The sequence below is a fragment of the Rhinopithecus roxellana genome, chromosome 8 (genome assembly GCF_007565055.1).
Source record: "Rhinopithecus roxellana isolate Shanxi Qingling chromosome 8, ASM756505v1, whole genome shotgun sequence".
Taxonomy (NCBI): Eukaryota; Metazoa; Chordata; class Mammalia; order Primates; family Cercopithecidae; genus Rhinopithecus; species Rhinopithecus roxellana.
The window spans coordinates 14,038,488-14,063,825 of NC_044556.1; the positions used below are offsets into that span (position 1 = coordinate 14,038,488).

Genomic DNA, 25,338 nt, shown 5'->3' on the forward strand with positions numbered 1-25,338 from the left:
GACCCTCTGCGAGCGTCAGGTGCCAGCAGCTGTCACCTTGCAATGGCCACCCCTGCCCATCGCCAGCTCACGTGCACTTACTGTGGTGCATGGGTGCCCCCAGCCGCTCAGAGGCACCACCTGCTCCTTACACAGTGACGTCGGTGGTGGAAACCCAGGATGGGAATCTCAGAATTGCTGACCACAGCCTCAGCACAGAGGAAGTGAGCACATGGCCCGAGTCCCCCGCCATCTCCCCTGCAGCGAGAAGACTGCAGCCTCTCCTCTCTGAAGACTGGTGTTTGGGTCCCGGGCCCGGGAGATGCTGGTAGGTGCAGCCTGCTTCCCAGGGCCCCTTCTGCCCCGCTGTGGCTCATCGTCCTTGGAGGGACACCACTCAGGACAGGCTCTCGTCACCAATCCATCCCAAGTTCCCTGTTCTCAAACACGAGCTTCCTGCCAGCGGGGCCGAGCACGGGGACAAGGCTAGCAGAGGCAGCACAGGGCCTGGCATCCAGGTGGAGTCAGTCACTGAGTACATGCTGAGATAATAAATACTATCTGTTGAGATAACAAACAAATAAGAAGTGGCCCTGCCCTTGGGAGCTCAGGTGTGCCAGTAACACATCAGAGCAAAGGTGTGCCATGAGGTCACGAGGCAGGCAGGCTGACCCGGGATGAGGGTGCCTGGATGGGTGGCACCAGGACTGGATATGGTTCCAGCTCTGCCGTTCGGGGCAGTGACTCCGAACAGGAACGCAAACCCCTCTGAGTCTCGGGTTCCTCAACTGTCTCAGGGTGGATGTGCTTTAGAAACCACACACCACCCTACGATCCTAGGCTACTGTGCACTGAGCAACTGAGTCCCGAGGAATGATGGGTGTGGGACCAGGGGCTTCGCCTCCACCCCGTGACATGACCTGTGAGCCCAGTTTTTCTGGAGCAAGAGGCTTCATGCACACCCTTCTTTAAGAAGAGGGAGAAAAGGAACACGCCTTCCCTGAGTTACACCCATCTCCAAGGCACCCTGGTGAGGCACTCACAGGACCACACACACCAGGAAAAACTGTCTACAGCTGGCTGACTGTGCACGAACTCTCATGCTGCGCCCAGAGCACCTCCAGATCAGCCACAGAGTCAAGTCCCAGTTCCGAAACACTCACGGCACCGGACATATTTGTCAGTGGCCGTGACACAAATTCTGAGGTTCTACTGGGGGACGAGGGCGGGAGGAAAGAAGCAAAGGACTGCTGGGCTTGGTGGCTCATGCCTGTAATCCCAACATTTTAGAAGACCAAGGAAGCAGATCACCTGAGATTGGGAGTTCAAGGCCAGCCTGGCCAACATGGTGAAACCCCAGGCATGGTGGCTCACGTCTGTAATCCCAGCTACTTGGGAGGCTGAGGCAGGAGAATTTCTTGAACCTAGCAGGTGGAGGTTGCTGTGAGCCAAGATCGCACCACTGCACTCCAGCCTGGGTGACAGAGCAAGACACTATCTCAAAAAAAGGAAAAATAAATAAATAAAGAAGCAAAGGACCAAAAAAGAAATGACTCGACTTAAAGAAGGTTGGTAGAAAATTCCCCACGTCCCTGACACATACCTGTTGCTGTGTCACACCCCAGGCAGCTGCCACAGCCTCTGTGCCCCTTCTCCTGTTTCCCAATCAACCTGCACTCCTGTCTTCCTACCAGCCAGGAACACGGCACGGCTGCCCATCCTGACCTCCTGAGCACCCGACTTCCTGCCTCGCCCTCGCCCGTGGTGAATGCAACTCCTTCCCTGGGGATGTCCCCGCGCTCCCTCCACCTCTGTGCACCCACGCTCTCCCTGCCTTCGAGAACGTGCCTCTGTGTGTGAGCGAGCCTGTGGCCGTGACTGTGACCTCTCACTGCCAGGATGTCTGCTGCTGCGACGCCAACACAAAGCATGCCGCAGCCCTGCCTTATGCTTACTTGTATTTTGGGGGGAAAGCAGCCCTGCCTCCCGGGCCCACAGCCCTTCTCCCCAGGGTTTGCTTCTCTGTTGTCATTGCCCCAGAGAACAAGGAACTAGTGCTGCCACTTCCTGAGCTAGGAGCAGTAAGAATATTCAAACCTCTCCCACCCTGCCATCACAGTCTGGTAGCCAGGCTCCTCCCAGCACCCAGGGCAGCTTCCGCTCCCCTGGAAGGACCCTGGCCCCATGGATGCTGCCTGGGCTCAGGATGGAGGGGAAGGACACGGCAAGGCAGACCCATGCTGCTGGGGCCCCAGTGCTGGGGGCCTCCCTCCAACACCTGCCTAGGGGATGCCCAGGGCAGGGCTCTCTCCCTGCACCAGGAACTCTCCCTCCTTTCCTTGCTTCTTCCTACATCCAAATCCTACCCATCCTTCAAAGCCACGGTCTGGAGCCATCACTGAGGTCCAAGTCAGGTTGAATGAGTATGTACCTGTGCCAGGTACAGTGAAAAAGGAAGACGTATAACCCAGGCTCACACACACACAAGAACCTAAGGCCCTACGACAGACAGGAGGCCAGCAGGGAGGGAGCCAGGGTGAGTCAGGAAGGAGGTGGCCGTGGCCGTGGGCTTTGAAGGATGGGTGGGATCTGGGCGTATGCAGGAGAGAGGGGCACGACATGAGGAAAGGCAGGAAGGGGAGACACGGGGCCTGCAGCAGTGAGGCTGGCTTGGAAACAAGCCCAGGACAAGGTTCAGAAGTGCCCGTTTTGAAGATGTGGGAGGGCGTCACGGGTGGGTATCTGGTGTGGGCTCCAGCTCCTGGATCGGAAAAAACGTGCCGTCAAACTCAGGAACTGTCAGCTGTCTTCAGGACAGTCAGTGGTTTTGAACATGATCTGCTCTGGTGTTTCCGGGGTGCATGGTACCCTCAGGCTTAGACAGGCAATAGCATGTTCTGTGTAAACCTGAACGAGCGGGCGGTTTTAAAAATCCAAGTTAAATTACAGGAACTGAATTTCCTATCAGTCCACTAGCTTTTAAGTCACCAAGGTGGGATTCCAGAGACCAGGGAACAACTTCTGCGGAGCTGAAGATTAGTTCCACAGAGCGTCACAGCCAAGGAAGGCTGGATGGAACCCCAGCTCTTAGCAGGGCACCTCAAGCCAACACAGCAAAGTGAACCGGTCCTATTTTCTTGATTTCAGTTGATTTCAGGGATGAGAGCTAACAGAGGACAAAACAATTGTCTCCCCACAGGCCTCCTCTGCCTCTCTCTGTCCCCCTGCCTCTGTCTCCTCTGCTTCTCTCTATCCCCCAGCCTCTCTCTGTCCCCCTGCCTCTGTCTTCCCTGCCTCTCGCTGTCTTCCCTGTGTCTCTCTGATCCCTCTGCCTCTCTGTCGGCCTGCCTCTTGCTGTCTACCCCGCCTCTGTCTCCCCTGCCTCTCTCTGTCTCCCCCCACATGCCTCTTAAGGATTGAGATGAAAACCAAAATCAGGACAAGGCTTTAAGACAGTGTGAACCTGTGTGAGTTTCTTGTTGCCACCAAAACAAATTGCCATAAACCTAGTGACTTATAGCTACACACATGTCTTCAACAACACGCTAAAGCAACACAAAGTCTTCACTAGGTTAGATCCTGACAGGGATCTCCCCGGGCTAAGATTGAGATGCTACGAGCTGCACTCTGTTCTGGGGGTTCTGGGGCTTTCCTGCCTTTTCCAGCATCCAGAGGCCACCCACATCCCTTGGCTCACAGTCCCCTCCTCCGTCCATTGTCAGAGCTAGCAGGCACTGGCCCCTCAGCAGCTACCTCTGTTTTCTCTTCCTTGTCTCAGCTCCCTCTGACCACAGCAGGGAAGGTGCTCTGCTTTCCGAGGGCCTTCTGATGGGACTGGGCCCTTGTGGATAAGCCAGGATAACCTCCCAACCCCAGGTCCGTACCCTTCATCCCATCTGCGAAGTCCCCTTTGCCATGTGAGGGAACAGTCACGGTTCCAGGGGTGGAGGTGAGGGGCAGCTGTGGGGAGTGCTGTCCTGCCTGCCACAGGAGCTGGTCACTTCTCGTTATTCGTGGCAGCTCTGTTCTAGAAAGTTACCTCAAGCACAAAGTTGGCCAGTACTGAGCCACTTCTCAGAGGGGAAACACACAGCTAAGGTTTCTGTGAGCCTCTGGTCACAACATGTTCACCAAATGATCACTACGTAACCGTTCTGTGTATTCCATTTTTTCTTTTTTCGAGACAGGGTCTCACTCTGTTGCCCAGGCTGGGGTGCAGTGGCACAATCTTGGCTCGCTGCAACCTCTGCCTCCCGGGTTCAAGTGAGTCTCCAGCCTCAGCCTTCTGAGTAATTGCGATTACAAGTAATTACAAGTAATTGCGATTACACCACCACACCTGGCTAATTTCGTATTTTTAGTAGAGGCAGGGTTTCACCACGTTGGCCAGGCTGGTCTCGAACTCCTGACCTCAAGTGATCCACCTGCCTTAGCCTCGCAAAATGCTGGGATTACAGGCATGAGCCACCAGGCCTGGACATTTCTTTTTTTTTGGAGACCAGGTCTTGCTCAATCGCCCAGGCTAGAGTGCAGTGGCATGATCATGGCTCACGGCAGCCTTGACCTCCCAAGCTCAAGCAATCCTCCTGCCTCAGTCTCCCAAGTAGCTGGGACTACAGGCATGCATCACCACACCCAGCCTTTTTTTTTTTTTTTTTTTTTTTTTTTGGTATTTTTGTAGAGACAGGGTTTCACTTTGTTGCCCACGCTAGTCTGGAACTCCTAGGCTCAAGCAATCCTCCTGCCTCAGCCTTCCAAAGTGCTGGGTGACAGGCGTGAGCCGCTGCACCTGGTCTTTATGCGTATTTCCTTAGTCCATATCTACCGTGATTCACCCACACTAAACTCCTGGACACGGCGCTATCACTCCTGCCTAAGCGAGCTGCTCTCACACATGGTTTCTCTGTGAGGCTCATCCCAGTCTCCGCGCACTGAGGAACACGAGATAGCGCTGCTGCATGATGCTGGGGCCATTCTCAACAGCGAAATCACCAACAAAATCCACATAAATGTGAGACACATGGCGCTAAAAGCCTGCAAATCCATGCTGGAACACAGCACGAGAGCCGGCAGAAGGCAGTGTGGCTTTGTTTGACCTGGGCTGGGAACATAATGCGCTGGGTGACAAAAAAAATTTTTTTTTTTGAGACAGAGTCTCACTCTGTTGCCCAGGCTGGAGTGCAGTGGTGCGATCTCGGCTCACTGCAAGCTTCGCCTCCTGGGTTCACGCCATTCTCCTGCCTCAGCCTCCCGAGTAGCTGGGACTACAGGCGCCCACCACCACACCCAGCTTTTTTTTTTTTTTGTATTTTTAGTAGAGATGGGGTTTCACCGTGTTAGCCAGGATGGTCTCGATCTTCTGACCTTGTGATCCGCCCGCCTCAGCCTCCCAAAGTGCTGGGATTACAGGCTTGAGCCACCGCGCCCGGCCACATTTTTTTTTTTTTTTTTTTTTTTTTTGAGACGGAGTCTCACTCTGTCGCCGGGGCTGGAGTGCAGTGGCCGGATCTCAGCTCACTGCAAGCTCCGCCTCTCGGGTTCACGCCATTCTCCTGCCTCAGCCTCCGAGTAGCTGGGACTACAGGCGCCCGCCACCTCGCCCGGCTAGTTTTTTGTATTTTTTAGTAGAGACGGGGTTTCACAGTGTTAGCCAGGATGGTCTCGATCTCCTGACCTCGTGATCCGCCCGTCTCAGCCTCCCAAAGTGCTGGGATTACAGGCTTGAGCCACCGCGCCCGGCCCACATTTTTATATTTTTAGTAGAGATGGGGTTTCACCGTGTTAGCCAGGATGGTCTCGATCTTCTGACCTTGTGATCCGCCCGCCTCAGCCTCCCAAAGTGCTGGGATTACAGGCGTAAGCCACCGCGCCCGGACTGGGTGACAAATTTTTTGCTCTACAACTGTCTGCAAATGACTGCAAAAGGAACAATTTGGGGCTACAAATAAATTTTTTTTTTTTTGAGATGGAGTCTCGCTCTGTCGCCCAGGCTGGAGTGCAGTGGCGCGATCTCAACTCACTGCAACCTCTGCCTCCCAGGTTCAAGTGATTCTCCTGCCTCAGCCTCCCGAGTAGCTGGGGCTACAGGCGTGCACCACCACGCCCGGCTAATTTTTTGTATTTTTAGTAGGGACAGGGTTTCACCATGTTGGCCAGGATGGTATCAATCTCTTGACCTCGTGATCTGCCCGCCTTGGCCTCCCAAACTGCTGAGATTACAGGTGTGAGCCACCATGCCCGGCTGCTACAAATAAATCTTGGCAAGTAGGTGAATTTGCACAGGGAGTGTGTGAGGAATGGGGATGGTTCGTGCGTCCTGGCCCGAGCTGCCCTCTGCGACGAGCCTGGGTGCTAGGTGCTTTCTGTAAGCATGGCCTCACTGTGCACAACAAAACTGAAAACAGGGACTCCAGAGGAATTTACAGGCTGGAGGGGATGTTACATCTGTGAGGAGAGCACCCGGCAGAAGCAGAGTCCTCAGAGGTGAAGGCGCAGGAGCCCCCCCAGTTCATCCCGCTTCGGACCACACAGAGCTAACTCTGAGCTGGGAGCCTCCTCCCCGTCCACTTGGCTTCCTGGCCAAGGCCCCAGGCACATACAGCACAGTGGAGGAGGGCTGAAATAACACACTTTACGAGTGCGCAACACATGATATTGCTAGCCACGGGTCCAAGACTTTGGGTCATGCAAATTCAACGGGCTGTTTTTTTTCCAGGCTAGGACCGTTGAAAACCTATGTGGCTATTTTTCTTTTTTTGAAGGCAGGGTCTCGCTATGTTGCCCAGGCTGGAGTGCAGTGGCTATTCACGGGCACAGTCATCAAGCACTACAGTAGATGATCATATTAAGTATGGTACCACGCTGGAGAAGCTCTCAGATGTGTCGCAAAGGACTGCTCACTGCCAGGCTGTGCGAAAATGCAGAAACTTGGAGACTCTAAATGTCCACTGGCCAGAGAATGGATAGACACGCTGTGGAATAATCACGAGGGAAAGCCACGCAGCTGCGGATGCAAGCGGAGCCTCATGTGCCAGTGTGAACGGTACTCACAAGCAGTGCTCAGCCTAAAAAGCAGGTGACCAGGTACGGTGGCTCACACCTGTAATCCCAGCACTTTGGGAGGCCAAGGCACGCAGATCGATGGAGCTCAGGAGTTCGAGACCAGCCTGGCCAACATGGTGAAACCCTGTCTCTACTAAAAATATGAAAATTATCCAGGTGTGGTGGTTGGTGCCTGTAATCCCAGCTACTTGGGAGGCTGAGGCAGGAGAATTGCTTGAGCCCGGGAGGGGGAGGTTGCAGCGAGCTGAGATGGCGCCACTGTACTCCAGCCTGGGTGATGAGAAACTCCATCTCAAAAAAAAAAAAAAAAAAAAAGTAGGGTACAAGAAACCAAGCAAGAAAGCACGTGATCCTGCTGACAGGCGGTGTAGACTGCCGCACAACCCCGCACGTTTTGGAGCAGTAAACCCACGCGCAGTGAAGGTGCGCCTGCCCTGCTCTGGCTTCATTTGGGTGGTGTGGTGGGCACCTGGTCATCAGCTGGTCATTCTTAGGTATCTTTCTGTATCTGTATCTTATGATACAACCTTCATGAGGTGCCTGAACAAGGGAGGTGTCCAATGCCACATATTGGTGCTGACCAGCGTGCGGCCCAGGGAACGTGTTCTGAATGCAGTAAGAGGCAACCCCTCTTGGAAGGACGGCGACCCCCTACCAGCTCCTCTTGACAGCTGAGTGGACTCCTGGGCTCCAGAAACGTGATTGCAGCAGACGGACCAAAGAAACATGATTGCAGCAGACGGACCAAAGGTCTTTCCCCTGCCCTCCCTCTCAGGGCCCCAAGGATCCTCCCTGGCTGTGCAGCTGCCCACTATGGAACCCTCAGCCAGTCTAGATGGTGACACAGGGACCCCACTCAACAGAGGGGCCCACTAGTGCCTTCTTCTGACGGGCACTGGGTGCCCTGGGGCTAGCCGAGGAGGCTGCTGTGGGAAGGCTGGGCATGGGAGAATACTGGAAAAATACACAGGATTCTGCAAGTATGAAATAAAAATGTAAAAGCTGGGGGAGCAAAACCACCCCCAGTGCAGCATTCCAGCGGCCTCCGAGTCAGCCTCTGCAGTGGGCAGCACATACCTCCCGGACACTCACACTCTGCTCAGCCAGGGGTCCGGCAGCTCCAAGGTTCCTCGTGGGTGGAGGAAGGCTGACTTGACCAGAGTAAGCAAGAGATTCGCTCTGCAGTTCTGGGGGTTGTTCTTCCTTCCTAAATAATAGCAGTGATTCTCAACCTCAGAGAAAACCGACAGAGGCCTCAGGAGAGGACGAAGACGATCTTATGCTGGGGTGGGTGAAGGCTGGGAGATGGAGAAATTCCATCCAGGTCCCTGGGCTACCCTCTTCTGAGCCACAAAGGCTGGTCTTGAAGGGCCAGGGCTGCCCGTCCGTTTCTAACAATCGAGACTCTGATGAGTGAGGCTGTTAGGCTGATGGATGCCTGCCTGAGTCAGCCATGGGGCCTCATCCCACGGAGGCGGGTGGCAGGGGATTGCGGCGAGGGCGGGCAGAAAGTTCCCAGAACTTCCTTCCGCAGGGGCTTTCTGAGAACAAGGGTCTCTGCTTAGTACTGGGGCAGAGTCCCGAAATGAGAGCAGAAAAATAATCAGTCAGCAGTTCTGCTTCCAGCAGGCAGGGCTGGATGGGGGTGTCCTGGAGGAAGATATTTGCATTACTGCTTGGGTGATGTTTGGGAACTCTTTTTATTTCTTTTTTTACCTTTTTTTTTTTTCCTGGAGAACAGAGTCTTGCTATACTGCCTAGGCAGGTCTCGAACTCCCGGGCTCAAGCGCTCCTGCCTCTGCCTCCCTCAGAGCTAGGATTACAGGTGTGAGCCACCGTGCCCAGCAATATTTGGGAACTCCCTAAGAATGCTGACTGCAGGGTCTCCAGCCTCCATGCCTTTCCCCAGGTACTCAGGACCTGGCTGTTACCAAGCCATCAGCCCTCTTTCCTGAGCTTGAATCCCAGTGTGTGGGATCCCTCGATCCTATGAGACAAGACTGCAGAGGGTATGGCAGCGGGCCCCAAGGGAAAAGGCAACGTGCCTTCCGTGAGGCATTTCCCACAATGTGGCAGCTAACACAGGCACAAGGCACACGAATCACGTGGTCAGCACACAACTGCCGCAATTCCCCTTCCATATTTCTTAGTCTGGCAAGGAGGAACTTCCAGGTGGGCACTACTATAGCACAGATTTTTTTTTTCTTTTTTAAGCAGGTTCATGCTCTGTTGCCCAGGCTGGAGGGCAGTGGCACGATCACAGCTCACTGCAGCCTTGAACTCCTGGACTTAAGTGATCCTCCCACCTCAGCCTCCCAAGTAGCTGGGGCTACAGGTGTGCACCACTATGACTGGCTAATTTAATTTTTGGTACAGACGGGGTTTCATCATGTTGCCCAAATGGGCTTGAACAACTGGGCTAATGTAATCCTCCTGCCTCAGCCTCCCAAAGTGTTGGGATCACAGGCAAGAATCACCACGTCCAGCCCGAACAGCTCTTTCACAAGACAGAACACCTCAGGCTCAGGGGTGGGGTATCCAGGAAGATTTTATTCCATTGTTTTGTTGCTGTTGTATTTGTTATTCCACTTACTGTGTGAGTTTTTTGTTTGTTTGTTTTGTTTTGTTTTTGAGACGAGTGCAGTGGTGCTGTCTTGGCTCACTACAACCTTCACCTCCAGGGTTCTAGCGATTCCCCTGCCTCAGCCTCCCGAGTAGCTGGGATTACAGATATGCACACTACCACACCCGGCGAATTTTGTTTTGTTTTTGTTTTTGTTTTTTTGAGATGAAGTCTCGCTCTGTTGCCAGGCTGGAGTGCACTGGCGCGATCTCGGCTCACTGCAACCTCTGCCTCCTGGGTTCACGCAATTCTTCTGCCTCAGGCTCCTGAGTAGCTGGGACTACAGCCATACGCCATCATGCCCAGCTAATTTTTGTATTTTTAGAAGAGAGGGGGTTTCACCATATTGGCCAGGCTGGTCTCAAACTCCCGACCTTGTGATCCACCTGACTCGGCCTCCCAAAGTGCTGCGATTACAGGCATGAGCCATCGTGTACAGCCTATTCCAGTTACTGTTATTGAGCAAGGAAAAACACCACGATCCCCTTTAAAATAAATTTTAAAAGTGATAAAATAAAAGTAATTTAAGAGGAAAGAGGCCGAATCAACTAATGGGTTCAAACTAAAGGAAAGGCGATGAACCCTGGCTGTCAGTTCAGGGCATCACCGCTGGCCAGCTGTGTGCTGTGGTCTGCGAGTCATGAGAGTGTCACGTTTGAACCCTGGGACAGGGGACGCAGGCTTAGAAGGCAGGTACAGAGAGGGGTGACGAATGCACAGGAGACAGCAGGCTCAGAGACAGAAGGGGCCGTCCACAGGGAGAACGGGAAGGAGCCACAGGGCCGACTGTGGCAATCAGAGAGAAGTCACTGCAGCGCCTGGGCACGGAGGCCAGGGAAGGAGATGCACGACGAGTAGCCAGGCCCAGCCATGGCGAAAGCCCTAAGAATCTTGGCAAATAGGGCTGGGGAGCCGGTTTCTGGAGGCCGGGAATGGTTTAGTTTGGGGAAGCATTCAAGCCAGGGAACCACCAACTCTGAGCAGACTGGCCCAGCCGAGCAGCAGCAGGTACATTTCAGCCTGGCCTCAATCAAGGGGGGAAGTAGACGTCTGGGCTCGGCTTCCTCAGGACCCTGCTCAGGCAGGCTCCGGGTCAGAAACTGCCTGTGACATAGTCAGGCCCCTCTGACCCGGCCAAGTTCAGGTGACTGTCAGCTGCAGCCCTGGAGTTGGACACACACCCTAAACCACAAGAAACACTCCCCGAGCTGCTGATTTTTTCAGAGCAGTTGGACCTGCTCCCAACTGAGTTCTCAGAGGCCTTGCCAGCCACCTGCCCCCTGGTGTTCTGTCACGGCCTGGTCAGATGCCTGGCGGCAGACCGGGGCTGCTGCTGAGCCACTACCAGGGACACTGCAGGGGCCCCATGGAGGACAGCCCCCCACTCTGAGAAGGAGCCCTCCAGTTCAGCCTCTGCAGGGGGCGTCTCTGGCGACCTCATCAGCAGGCTAGTGCCCAGTGGAACATGGCCCATCACACATGCCTGGGCACAACCCAGCCTCAGGAGCTGCCGTCCGACAGGAGGAGAGCACCTCACACAAACACCAGTGTGCGGTGTGTGGGTGGGGGACTCCAAGGCCAGATGCTCCAAGGGCTGAGAACTCAGTTCCCACATGCAGCCCCGGAAGATGCCAAGAATAAGGGGAGATAGAAATGCACTCATTATAGGGCAGACAGGAAGTGGGGAGAGAGTGGGGTTGGGAGGTAGAAGAGGCCAATGACATGGACAGGAGGCAGGAAAGTACAGGGCCCCACACAGGATGGGCGGGAGGGGTTGACTGTGTGAGTTCCCTATGCAGGGGAAGAGTAGCATTTAAAGCTGGGACCAAGGCAGGGCTCCGGAAGCTCCCAAAAGTCAGCTGAGAGCTTGAACTGTACCCCAGGCCAGGTGGGGACGTGCTTCTCCTCTTCCTCTAGGGCGTGCTCACACAAACCCGACACACAGCCATCCGCTGTAGGGTGGGGGTCACGGTGGCCCATCCGTCCTTCCATGTGATATTTACCGGCTTCCTGGGGCAGGCTAGCCATTAAACCGAACACTGGAGATGCAGCAATGAGCAGAAATGCCTGGCTCTGGCGGCAACGGGCTAATAATCCAGTGGCAAAGGCAATGGAATAATCACTCCCATCAGCCTGAAACGACGCGGGGATCTGTCCACTCAGGGGCCAGGGCAGAGAAGACGCCCGTTTCCGGCCCAGGGAGGGGAGTGGGCCCACTCACCCCATGCCCTCGCTGGCCTGAGGCCGTCTGGATCCTGAGTATCTGCCATGACCACAGCCCCTACGGACTGTCACACGCGGCATGACTCCTGCTGGGTGCTTTGTCCCCTTACCCACGTGTGGAACTGCGGCCCGCCAGGCGGGAGCCCTCTCTCCCAGGAGGTCAGTGGGCCGCTGCTGAGTCAGGTCCAATGGAGGAAACGGTTGGTCTATTTTCCTACTGTGGTGAGGAAGTCTCCCCATGACCCCGCTCTCAGGGCCTGGTCAGCAGGTTTTTCTAGGAGTGCAGAGGAAAAGGAAGACAGGGCCGTCCTCCCAGAGCCTGAGTTCAGGGAGCCCTGGGTACTGCTTAACAGGAAATAAGCAGAAATGCACCAAGCTGCAGCGCTCAGAAAAAGTGCTTGCCAAATCCAGCCCTGCAAAAGGCGAGAGACAGAGAGAGAGAGAGACAGGCAGGCAGACAGACAGACAGGAAGAAGGCGTGGAGAGGAGAGAGACAGAGGAAGAAGAGGTGAGGAGGCAAAAGAAGGGAGAGACAGAGAGAAAGACAAGGAAAGAATGAGAACAGAGAGAGAGAGGAAGAAGAGGGGGACAGACAGAGAGAGGAAGAAGAGGACAGGAGAGAAGGGAGAGAGGGAAACCCGCTGCAGCCCTGGCCACCACATTCTTCCATACGCGCTCCAGGGACAGCTTTGAAAGAGAACCAGAAGAGACTGCCCCCTGACACTTCAGCTCACACATTAAAAAGCCATTAGAGTTGTTTTTTTTTTGTTTTTTGAGACTGAGTCTCACTCTGTCACCCAGGCTGGAGAGCTCAAGTCTGGCTGAGATGCCTCCAGAGCCTCTTGAGCTCCTGACACCCACCCCACCCCCACCCTGGGGCAATGCTTCCCCACCCAACCCTCCCGGAGCCTGGAGACCTCAGGGGCTTGGAAAGGAGAAACATGGAGGTCACTCTGAGCTCCTCCTTTAAGCTCTGCCCACGGCAGCTGCCGAAACCTGCAGCTGCCTCCGAAATCCTACTGGGGACGTTGGCAGCACACTCCAACACGACGTTTCCCCAGATCAGATCAGTTACAAAACACTGGCGACAATCACAGAGGCGGAAAAGGGCCAAGGCAGCAGTGAAGGCTTGGTTGTACCCTAGGCCCCTGGGTCAAAGTCCACTGGACACAGAGACACGGGCAGGTCTGAGCAGGACGGGCCCCAACCAGATTTCTCCTCTGAGAAAAAAATGCAACACACAGAGACACCTGAGGGGCCCAACAGCCAGCTCAGACCTCGGGTGGACTGCGCACATGACAGCAGCCACCCCTGGGTGGCCAGGGGCGGAGTGAGCAGTATCACGTTCTCTGTGTGCTTGATAGGTCTGGGGTCTCAAAATGTGACAGCCCCCAATGTCTTCAGCTGAGCAGGATAAGGTGAGACACCTCATCTCGCACTCACAAGTTGTTATTAGGGGCACCCGGAATATAATTACGTACTGCAGGGCTGGGTTTTAACACACACCCAGATAAGCAGGGCGATCAGCACCCACGGAACCCCAACTGGTCTTTGGTGAACACGGGATTCTGAGTCAGAGATGAACTTTTGGCCGAACTTTCAGCCCTTGACTTGATTTCCAGGGCCTGACGTACAGCAGTCACGGGTGCAGACACCGGAGTTTGTTAGACGGGAAAACGCAGGATGCTGCTTGGTTACAAAGTGCCCAGTGACCACCCACAGCCAACCCTGCGGGCCAGGCGAGCCAGGTTTCACAGACAGGCCCGGGGAGCAGCGGGGTGTAAGGAGCCTCCAGCTTCCTTCGGGGAAGGGCAGTCACAAACCTCTGTGTCTACACAGCCTAGCCAGCACACAGCTCAGGCCTCCACACAGCTGCTGGTTCCACCCATCTGCAAGCCAAAAACACAGCGGAGTGGGGAGAGTGAGCCCTGCCCGTCCTGAGCGGAGCCCAAGGTCCACACGGCCGGCTCCAATGCCTCAAGGCACATACCAGCACATGCCGCACGTTCCAGACTCAGTCACCAGAGCTTCCTGCAAGGGTGGACTTAACCCCGTTCCCATCGTACGTGGACATCACAAAGCAAAGTCCGTTCCTACATCTGTTGCCAGCACCTCCCCGAGGGAGACGGGGCTTCCGGAGGTCAGCCTGCAGCTGCTGGACTCACCGGCCTTGTCTCGGGCACAGCCTCTGAATCACCAACACCGCCCCTTACCAGCCCACACAAAAGGGCCTCGGAATCACCTGTCACTCCCAGCACAAGGGTATACATTTTTATCTGTGCCAAGGTTAAGGGGTTATGAACCCCATATTTTTGTATCTTAAGATCATTCTCAGTGGCTCACGCCTGTAATCCCAACACTTCGGGAAGCCAAGCAGGAGGACCACAAGGTCAGGAGTTCAACACCAGCCTGGCCAACATGATGAAACCCTGTCTCCACTAAAAATACAAAAATTGGCCAGCTGTGGTGGCGCACACCTGTAATCCCAGCTACTCAGGAGGCTGAGGCAGGAAAACTGCTTGGACCCAGGAGGCAGAGGTTGCAGTGACCTGAGATTGGCCCACTGCACTCCAGCCTGGGACAGAGCAAGACTCCGTCACACACACACAAAAAAAGATCATACCATGTTTATGGCTTAACAAGTCAAGCACTTTGGTAGGAAAACCAAGAGTGGCCCCACAAAGTGAGGTTTTAAAAAAGAGGTCAGGGTCGGGCGTGGTGGCTCACGCCCGTAATCCCAGCACAATGGGAGGCCAAGGAGGGCGGATCACCTGAGGAGTTCAAGACCAGCCTGGCCAACAAGGCAAAACCCCGTCTCTACTAAAAATACAAAAATTAGCTGGGCACAGTGGCAGGCACCTGTAATCCCAGCTACTCAGGAGGCTGGGGCAGAAGAATCGCTTGAACTGGGTGGCAGAGGTTGCAGTAAGCCATGATCGTGCCACTGCACGCCACCTTGGGAGTGGAGACAGAACAAGACTGCATCTCAAATACATAAAATGTTTAAAAAATCATAATAACCCAAGCATGGTGGCTCACACCTGTAATCCCAGCACTTTGAGAGGCTGAGGCAGGAGGATCACCACCTGAGGTCAGGAGTTCGAGACCAGCCTACTCAACACGGCGATACCCCTTCTCTACTAAAGATACAAAAATCAGCCAGGTGTGGTGTCACATGCTTGTAATCCCAGCTACTTGGGAGGCTGAGGCAAAAGAAGTGCTTGAACCCGGGAGGCAGAGGTTGCAGTGAGCTGAGATTGTGCCACAGCACTCCAGCCTGGGCAACAGTGTGAGACTCCGTCCCAAAAAAAAAAAAAAAAAAGAAAAAAAAAACAACACAATAAATAAACTAAAAAGAGGTCAGGGCCGGGCATGGTGGCTCACGCCTGTAATCCCAGCACTTTGAGAGAACGAAGAGATAGGATCACTTGAGCCTAGGAGTTCAAGACCTGGAGTGGTGAGGTTTAAGGAGCCTCCAGCCTAGGCAACATAGTGAGACTCTGTCTCTACAAAAAATTAAAAAATAAATAAAAATAGGCCAGGCATAATGGCTCACGCCTGTAATCCCAGCACTTTGGGAGGCCAAGGTAGGTAGATCATGAGGTCAGGAGTTCGAGACCAGCCTGAACAACATGTGTAATCCCGTCTCTACTAAAAATACAAAAAATGGGCGTGGTGGCATGTGCCTGTAATCCCAGCTACTCAGGAGGCTGAGGCAGGAGAATCACTCGAACCTGGGAGGCGGAGGTTGCAGTGAGCCGAGATCACGCCACTGTACTCCAGCCTGGACGACAGAGCCCTGTCTTAAAAATAAATAAATAGGCTGGGTGCGGTGGCTCAAGCCTGTAATCCCAGCACTTTGGGAGGCCGAGACAGGCGGATCACAAGGTCAGGAGATCGAGACCATCCTGGCTAACACGGTGAAACCCCGTCTCTACTAAAAAATACAAAAAACTAGCCGGGCGAGGTGGCGGGCGCCTGTAGTCCCAGCTACTCGGGAGGCTGAGGCAGGAGAATGGCGTAAACCCGGGAGGCGGAGCTTCCGGTGAGCTGAGATCCAGCCACTGCACTCCAGCCTGGGTGATAGAGCGAGACTCCATCTCAAAAAATATAAAAAATAAAAAATAAAAATAAACAAATAAAAATAAAAATAGGTCAGAAAAAGCAGTATCGTGGACATTCTGAAACACCAGCCATGTCCCAGACACTGCTTACTCTGACCTACAGCCCCCCAATAGGTGGTACCCAGGATCCCCCAGTAGACAGTTCTCCCTCAACCCCCCAAGCCTCTCTCTTTCTCCTAGGCACAAACCCAGGGCCTAAGGAGCATCAGGCAGATTTCAAAGCTACGGGAGGTGACGCTTGTGAATGTTCCTCCTAGCTCAGTCTGAAGCAATCTTTCCGTTGAAACATTCAAACCCTCTCCCTCCTTTCACACACCAAGAAAAAAAAAAGAAAAAAAAAAAAAAGCCAGCATTCCAGGCAGCTGCCAGCTCTATCCCTAGTTACACTCTCAATCTCACACAGCCTGGCCACAAGATTTATCAGGAAGCCAGTTAGCAGCTTAGGGCTGGAAATAACGTCACTCAAACCCCCAGCACACCAAGGGAACTTCTGAGAGCAGCTCTCACTAGTGGCGTTCTTTCACCCTCCTTAGTCCCCCAATTCTAGTTGCGAACAGATGCCAGGAGGCTCTTGAGGGAGTGAGTGTCACGCCAGCAGAAAGAAGGGAAGCAGGGAGATGGGACCACGATGGATGGCTATTTCTTTTACTGCTTTCTTCCAGATGATTCAACTTTCCCCAGCTCAGGCCTTCAACCAGTCTATGGCCAGTTCATGACAAGAAGTAAAAACTCACAAACTGCCCACTCAAGCCCAAACCAATTTTGAACAAGTTCCCAAAAGGTTTCGCAGGGAGATGAACTAGCCTGGAACCCACTAAGGTTCTTACCATTACCAGCAATGAGATCAGAAACTCGGAACCAACAACACAGCCTCGCCTGCTAGAAAGTAAGTTTATCTTTCCCAGCACTCTCTCCCGGATCCTCTCGGCCTCTGTTTCTCAGAAACTGTTTCTCTGTCTCTTTCTTAGAAAGGACACTGTGAGAACCCTTGGAAGTCTAGAGCCTGGTTTAAAGCAGGGTTTCTTAAGCTCGACTCAACTGACATAGAGCTGGAGAATTCTTCCTTTGCAGCGGGGGGAAACTGTCCTATGCATTGTAGGATGTTTGGCAAGCATCCCTGGCTCCTATACCCTCAATGCCATGAGGATTCTCTCCCAATCGCCAAGCGGAGGAGTGAGGACAGGGTCTGCGCCGTCCCCAGCTGACAGCGCTGATGGGAGTGTGCACCTCCTTCAGAAGCCCCGATGCCTGTGTCTCTCAACTATCAAATCAAGTTCCAGCAAAGAACTGGAAACCTTTAAGCTGTGTATAGAACCATTGTGTGTAGCACTGGAAACTCTTCCTTTTCTAAGTCCCTGTAAATGGTGTTTTTTTTTTTTTTTTGGAGACAGGGTCTGGCTCTGTCTCCCAGGCTGAAGTGCAGTGGTACAATCAGGGCTCCCTGCAGACTTGACCTCCCCAGGCCCAAGCGATAAAGGTTCCTCAAGATCCGCTGGAAGGTTCACACTGAAGAACATTAGTGGATGGTGGTATTTGGGGCCAGGAGTGAAAGTGTTTCCTCTAAAATAGTTCCCTACACAGTGGGAGACGTGGTTCTTCTGAGATTCATGTAATACGTTCTGTGTTTCTCTGAACCATTTTTCAGTCTTTGTTTCTGTCATCATATATGAAGGAAATTCCATAGAGACTACATCAGACAAAACTGACATTATTAATTAGGAGAAAATACAGGTGCTTACCTTTTCAAGGCTTATTAATACATATAGTTGCCACAATACATATATGATAAGCAGTGTACATATACATACGAGTTGTTTAGGCCAGGCATGGTGGCTCACGCCTGTAATCCCAACACTTTGGGAGGCTGAGGCGGGCGGATCACTAGGTCAGGAGTTCAACACCAGCCTGACCAACACGGTGAAACCCTGTCTCTACTAAAAATACAAAAAAAAAAATTAGCCAGGTGTGGTCGCGGGTGCTTGTAGTCCCAGCTACTTGGGAGGCTGAGGCAGGAGAATGGTGTGAACCTAGGAGGCAGAGCTTGCAGTGAGCCGAGATCATGTCACTGCACTCCAGCCTGGGCTACAGAGTGAGATTCCGTCTCACAAAAAAACAAAAAAAATTTAGCCGGGCGTGGTGGCGCGCGCCTGTAATTCCAGCTATTCAGGAGGCTGAGGAAGGAGAATCGCTTGAACCTGGGAGGCGGAGGTTGGTCACAGTGAGCCAAGATTGTGCCACTGCACTCCAGCCTGGGCGACAGAGCAAGACTCCATCTCAAAAAAAATATATATATATGTATCTATATACACATACATATACAGTTGTCACAATACGTATATGATAAACGGTGTACATATACACATAAAACGTTTATGATGGATCTAGCTCCCTGCTAAAAAAGAAGCCCAGACACTGAAAGATACATGAGTGTTTCTAAAGACTTGGGGGTAGGCTCGACCTTGGGGTCTGGATGCTGAGTTTTATGTAAATATCTACCTGTGGGTGGGGCACCATGGCTCACGCCTGTAATCCCAGCACTTTGGGAGGCTGAGGCAGGTAGATCACCTGAGGTCAGGAGTTTGAGACCAGCCTGGCCAACATGGTGAAACCCCGTCTCTACTAAAAATACAAAAAAATTAGCTGAGCATGGTGGTGGGTGCCTGCAATCCCAGCTACTTGGGAGGCTGAGGCAGGAGAATTGCTTGAACAGGGGAGGCGGAGGTTGCAGTGGGCTGAGATCGTGCCATTGTACTCCAGCCTGGGCAACAAGAGAGAAACTCTGTCTCAAAAACAAAACAAAACAAAACAAAAAACAAACTACGCATGTGGCTATCTGTGTTTAACACACTAGGAAAATCTTTAGTTTTTACTTTTTTTTTTTTTTTGAGATGAAGTCTGGCTCTCATCCCCCAGGCTGGAGTGCCCCCCAAACTGCTGGGATTAAAAGCGTGAGCCACCGCACCCAGCCAAACTAGGAAAATCTTAAGAATGCCTCAGTGGAGATTTTTTGTTCCTTTGTTTTGGTATAATTATCCTCATTTTTTTTCCAAATCTTAAAGCAGGGTTTCTCAAATTTGGTACTATTGACATTTGGGGCCAGGTAATTCTTGGGGGGCAGTGGGGAGCCCTGGGCACAGGAGGATGTTGAGCAGCATCCCTGACTTCTACCTACTAGTAGCCAGCAGCACCTCACCAAGCTGTGACAACCAAAAAGATCCCAGACATTGTCAATGTCCCCTGGAAGACAGAAGTGACCCTGTTTTATAGGAAGATAAACATCCCCAAATCCTTTTGTGTAAAAGGGGGAATGTTTTTACTCTTAGGCCAGAGAAGCAAGACCAGCTGAGACCTACTGGTATAAAGCATATCACCCATTCACATGGTGAGAATGCAGTAAATGTTCATACCACTAGCTAAGGAGAGATCCCGAGAGATGTCACTTTTCAACAGGCACAGGAGAGGGTGAAAGAGTTGTTATTATACTAAAAACAAAAAAAGAAACACAAATAGTTGGATACGCCCAGATAACAGCTGAGATGTCAGAGGGAACCATGGCAATGATCGCAGAAGAGCAAGGAACGCAGCCAGGGCGACTTCTAAGAGCATGACTCAAGACAGAATTGACCAGGAGGCCAAGACGACAGCCCTGAGGGTGGGCTGTGGCCATCATGCTTTGGGACTAGGCCTCAGGATGTGGAAATAGGCAATCCTAAGCCCAGCTAACACCACACTGTGCTTTCCAGGCTTCAAGGCGCCATTCACAGACCTGAATGCAGGTCATCCTGTTTCCCTCGAGAGAGATAAAGTCCTGGTGGCTGGCAGGAGAGGCCTGGCTCATTCCTCCAAAGAGGGTGTCAGCTCAGGACAACATGGGCACAGGCCCTGATCGCTGGGAGTGGGGGAGGGGTGGCTTCCAGAAACCTGTCTATGGCAGGGAACAAAGTGGCCCAGGAATTCCTCCAAGACCTCTGAGAACATCTTTCCTGATAGGGAGCAGCGCTCTATGATGCTCTAACCAAGCAGGTGAGGGTCTGATGCCTGATGGGGAAGGTCTAACCCAGGGCCAGGCTATCTGATTTCAAACTGCTGGGGCAAGGGGGTGGAGCTATTCTCAGCGACAATCCTAAAATTCATCTGGATTAAATCTTTCTCCAGGGTTTAACCATCATCTGGAGTCTAGAGATAGACCCTAAGTATCTATATCCCTAGACAACCACTAGGGTTGTTACTTTATTTTTTGAGACAGGGTCTCACTTTGTTGCCCAGGCTGGAGTGCAGCGGCACGATCATAGTTCACTGTAGCCTTGAACTGCTGGGCTCCAGTGGTCCTCCCGCCTCAGCCTCCCAAGTAGCTGGGACTACAGGTGTACATCGCCACACCTGGCTAACTTTTTGATATTTTGTAGGGATGAGATCTCCCTATATCGCCCAGGCTGGTCTTGAACTCCTGAACTCAAGGGAACCCCTGCCTCAGCCTCCAAAGTGCTGGGATTACAGGCATGAGCCACAGCACCTGGCAGGGTCCTTACTTTCTTCTTTCCAGGGACAAAAGGTACCAGCTGGGTGTTACTGGGGACTTGTTTCTCTTTGCTCCCACTGGGCCTCTCCAAACTGTGGGCAGAGAACCCTGTTTGCCACCAGAGATCATTGCTCAGGCTGGGCGTGGTGGCTCATGCCTGTAATTCCAGCACTTTGGAGGCTGAGGCAGGCAGATCACAAGGTCAAGAGATCAAGACCATCCTGGCTAACATGGTGAAACCCCGTCTCCACTAAAAATACAAAAAATTAGCCGGGCGTGGTAGCCGGCGCCTGTAGTCCCAGCTACTCGGGAGGCTGAGGCAGGAGAATGGTGTGAACCCGGGAGGCAGAGCTTGCAGTGAGCCGAGATCCGGCCACTGCACTCCAGCCTGGGCGACAGAGCGAGACTCCATCTCAAAAAAAAAAAAAAAAAAAAAAAAAATCATTGCTCATTCCTCGGTGGACTCTATCCACACAAATTCCACACAACCTCACCCTGCAGTGCATGGACCAATAGGATTAAACAATCTGAGGCTTTTTTTTTTTTTCAAGACGGAGTCTCGCTCTGTCACCCAGACTGGAGTGCAATGGCGCAATCTTGGCTCACTGCAACCTCTACCTCCCGGATTCAAGAGATTCTCCTGTCTCAGCCTCCTTAGTAGCCGGGGTTACAGGCAAAAATACAAAATATTTGTATTGTTAGTAGAGATGGGGTTTTGCCATGTTGCCCAGGCTGCTTTCAAACTCCTGGCTTCAAGTGATTCTTCCACCTCGGCCTCCCAAAGCGCTGGGATTACAGGCGTGAGCCACCGTGCCCGGCCAAATTTGAGGCTTGTTGGATTTGAAATTGCAAAGCGAAAATTTTAAGTGTGCCCAGTTTTATGGAGAGTGGATCCACAGCTTTCACCACATTCATGGGCAATGGGTCCTGCACTTTCCAAAAAATCCTTTATTTGTCCAAATCAAATGCATTTAGGCTGGGATTCAACATTCTACTTCCGGAAATTCATCCTATAAAACAAATCCCACTGGTGTGCAAACATATTCACTGGCTATTCATTGTAGTAATGGTAACAGAAAATTCCGGTAAAAAACAGAAATATCTATCAACTGACAACTAGTTAAATAAATTATGGTACACCTAATGGAATGAAATACAATGCGCCCATTAAAAAGATCCAAGGAGGCCAGGCACAGTCGCTCACACCTGTAATCCCAGCACGTTGGGAGGCCGAAGTAGGCGGATCACTTGAGGCCAGGAGTTCGAGACCAGCCTGGGCCAAATGGAGAAACCCTGTCTCTGCTAAAATTACAAAAAGTAGCCGGGTGCGGTGGCACATGCCTGTAGTCCCAGCTACCGGGGAGGCTGAGGCAGGAGAATTGCTTGAACCCAGGAGGCCGAGCTTGCAGTGAGCTGAGATTGCACCACTTCACTCCAGCTGGGGTGACAGAGAGTGACTCCGTCTAAAAAAAAAAAAAAAATCCAACAAGTGTGGAGTATGGTCTAGTGCAGTAGTCCTCGGGACAGGGAAGGAAGGGAGGGAGGAAGGAAAGAAGAGAAGGAAGGGAGGGAGAGAGACACTGAGAGGGAGGGAAGGAGGAAGGAAGGAAGGAAAGTAGAGAGGGAAGGAGAACTGATTCTATTCCTCAGGGGACACAGGGCGATGTCTCAAGATATTTTTGGTTGTCACGACTTGGGGGTGCTCCTGGCCTGGAGTGGGTGGAGGCCAGGACGCTGCTCAGCACCCCGCAGTGTCCAGGATGGCCCCACCACGGTGAACAATCCAGCCCCAGATGTCAACAGTGCTGACGGAGGGGGAGAAATCCCGCTCCAGTGTGACCTCCAAGTAATGAAAACCACAGCACACAGGATTCTGCGGCAAACGCTATCACAGTGTACGTGTTTTTAAAGGAAAGGCACACACGTATCTTAGGAAAGGGACATACGGAGTCGATGACAGTCCCTGTCTCTGGGGAGAGAGACGGGGCTGGCTGCCCGAGGAGCAGAGAGGGAAAACTGACTTCTCCCTCTACCTTTTCAACTTTGTACTTTACCCATCCGGAGGATTTTGAACAGAACTGCTCTAGAAGCAATTTTCCCTGGCTCTGGGTTATCTGGCAAGAATCCTGTGTCGACAGCCTCGGGACTCCTCTCTTCCCCTTCTCTCCCCGCACCCCGCCTTTGCAGGGGAGGGGAGGAGGGGTGAGGTCCGCGTCCCTGGGCAGCCCCTGGGTGCCTCTCCCCTCCTCCCAGGGGTTCTGTCCCCGCTTCTGGAGCCCGCATGGCGGGCAGGGCCTGGGCCACCTCATCGCCCCCGTCCGTCCCTTGCTCTTCCCACCCGGCGGGGACACGCACCAACGTCCCCACCTCGGTCCCTCCGGCCCCCTCCCGAGCCAGGTCGGGCCTGGCCCCCTCATCCGGGCAGCCCGGGGCCCAGGACTCGGCCCCCGTCTGGGCCTGAGCTCACCTGGCTCGCCTTGTAGAACTGCTTCTTCAGCCCCGCCACCGACATGCTGCCGCCCGCCGCCGAGCCTCCCGCCCGGACTGCGCCAGCGACAGGCTCCCTGGCGCCGCCGACCCTCTGCGCGCCTCAGCAGCCCCTGTCGGCGCAGCCTCCGCCAGCCGCTTGCCAGCTCCGCGTCCGCCCCGGCGCCGCCTCAGCCGCTCGCGCGCCCGCGCGGCCAGGATATTACATGGCAACCGCACGCTTCCGGTGCCGGCCCCCGCGCGCGCCCCCGGTACCGTCTGCGCACGCGCGCCCTCTGCCGGCTGGAGAGCGCACGTGCACGTTGTCTGCCGCGAGAGACGCCACCTCTGTCAGTGAGTTGAGCGGAGCGAGCCTAGAGGGGCCGTAGCAGGTGCAGCGTCCCCTGGAGTCCCGGAGGTGACCCTAACGTCTTGGGAAAGGCGCTTAGTTTAAACCTGGCCAGGGAGGTTGGGAAGCAGAAGGGGCCCCTCCCTGCTTACGATTCTCCAGATTCCTGTTTGCTCATGTTAGCTAAATCTAAATCCAGTTCCTCCAACTGTTCAGGCTCCCTCCCCTTCTTTTTTTTTTTTTTTTTGCTTTTTTTCTGAGACGGAGTCTTGCTTTGTCACCCAGGCTGGAGTACAGTGGCGTGATCTCGGCTCACTGCAACCTCCGCCTCCCGAGTTCAAGCGGTTCTCCTGCCTCAGCCTCCCGAGTAGCTGGGATTACAGGCGCGCACCACCACGCTTGGCTCATTTTTGTATTTTTAGTAGAGACAGGGTTTCGCCATGTTGGCCACACTGGTCTCGAACTCCTGACCTCAGGTGATCCACCCTCTCCTCCCCTAGCCTCCCAAAGTACTGGGATCACAGGTATGAGACACCGTGCCCGGCCACCTGTCTTCCTCTCTCTCTGTCCTGTGTTCATCCATTCAGTAGCCCACGTGACACATAGAGACATCGAGGTCTGTCTTCATGCCCTGACCATACTTTCCACCAGTCCTCCCCTCCAATTCATCCCTGGCATGGCGGCCAGAAAGATGCTTCTAGAATGCAATTCAGGGTCGGGCGCAGTGGCTCATGCCTGTAGTCCCAGCACTTAGTGAGGCAGAGGCGGGTGGATCACGAGGTCAGGAGTTCAAGACCAGCCTGGCCGACAAGGTGAAACCCCGTTTCTACAAAAACAAAAAACACAAAACACAAAAATTAGCTGGGCGTGTTGGCGCACTCCTGTAATCCTAGCTACTCAGGAGGCTGAGGCAGGAGAATCGCTTGAACCCGGGAGGCGGAGGCTGCGGTGAGCAGAGATCGCACCACTGCACTCCAGCCTGGGCGATGGAGTGAGACTCCATCTACAGAAAAAAAGAAGAATGCAATTCAGATCACACCAGTCCCCTGTTTTAATTCGGCCTACCACCCTTAGGATATACTCCAGACTTCCTAACATGTTTTACAAAGCCTGCATAATTTGGCCCCATCAACTCTCTCTGTCTCTGTTTTTTTTTTTTTTTTTTTTTGAGACGGAGTCTTGCTCTGTCGCCCAGGCTGGAGTACAGTGGCACAATCTCGGCTCACTGCAAGCTCCAGCTCCCGGGTTTATGCCATTCTCCTGCCTCAGCCTCCCTGGTAGCTGGGACTACAGGTGCTGGCCACTTTGCCTGGCTAATTTTTTTGTATTTTTAGTAGAGACCGGGTTTCACCGTGTTAGCCAGGATGGTCTCGATCTCCTGACCTCGTGATCCGCGCGTCTGGGCCTCCCAAAATGCTGGGATTATAGGCGTGGGCCGCCGCTCCCAGTCCCCATAGATTCTTCTCAACTATTCTTTCTTCCTCTTCTATAATTCATAATCCTTGCTGTTTATGAGACTCTGCTAACATCGTTCCCCTCTTCTACATTATTCCTGAGTCTTTCCTCCACCCTTTGTACCTAAAGAGGACTCTGTGTGGAGTGTCACCTCTTCCAGGAAGACTTCCCAGGTTGACACCTGGTTATTGATATGGATTTTTATATCAACTGTTATTGATAAAAATGTACAAAATGAATTGGAAATAATTAATTGGAATGACTAAATGAATCAAAAAAGAGAAACCAGAAAATGACTACAGTTAAAAAGCTTGGTACATAAAGGTGTTGAAATCGCTGAGAGATTTGGTTGATTTTTTGAAGCAGAAGATTGCTGGAAGTTTCCAAAAGCCTCAAAAGAAAGTAGTAGACTAGGCCGGGCGCGGTGGCTCTCGCCTGTTATCCCAGCACTTTGGGAGGCCCAGACGGGCGGATCATGAGGTCAGGAGATCCAGAACATCTTGGCTAACACAGTGAAACCCTGTCTCTACTAAAAATA

At 53.1% G+C, this 25,338-nt stretch overlaps 1 protein-coding gene across 3 annotated transcripts in view; it reads right to left on the reverse strand.

Annotated features, from left to right (window-relative positions):
• The window catches only part of SH3GL1 (SH3 domain containing GRB2 like 1, endophilin A2), a 40,269-nt gene extending 17,019 nt beyond the window's left edge, over nucleotides 1–23,250 (reverse strand). For 2 of the 3 annotated variants that reach the window (XR_748406.2, XM_010367247.2), the window contains exon 1: nucleotides 22,998–23,250. Coding sequence is in view for 1 of the 3 variants with exons in the window: in XM_010367247.2 (XP_010365549.1) it covers nucleotides 22,998–23,042 (45 nt within the window). In the remaining 2 variants the exon portion in view is untranslated. The remainder of the gene's footprint in view (nucleotides 1–22,997) is intronic. The other variant, XM_030935793.1, reaches the window with a different exon arrangement.
• Between the last annotated feature and the right edge of the window lie 2,088 nt (nucleotides 23,251–25,338).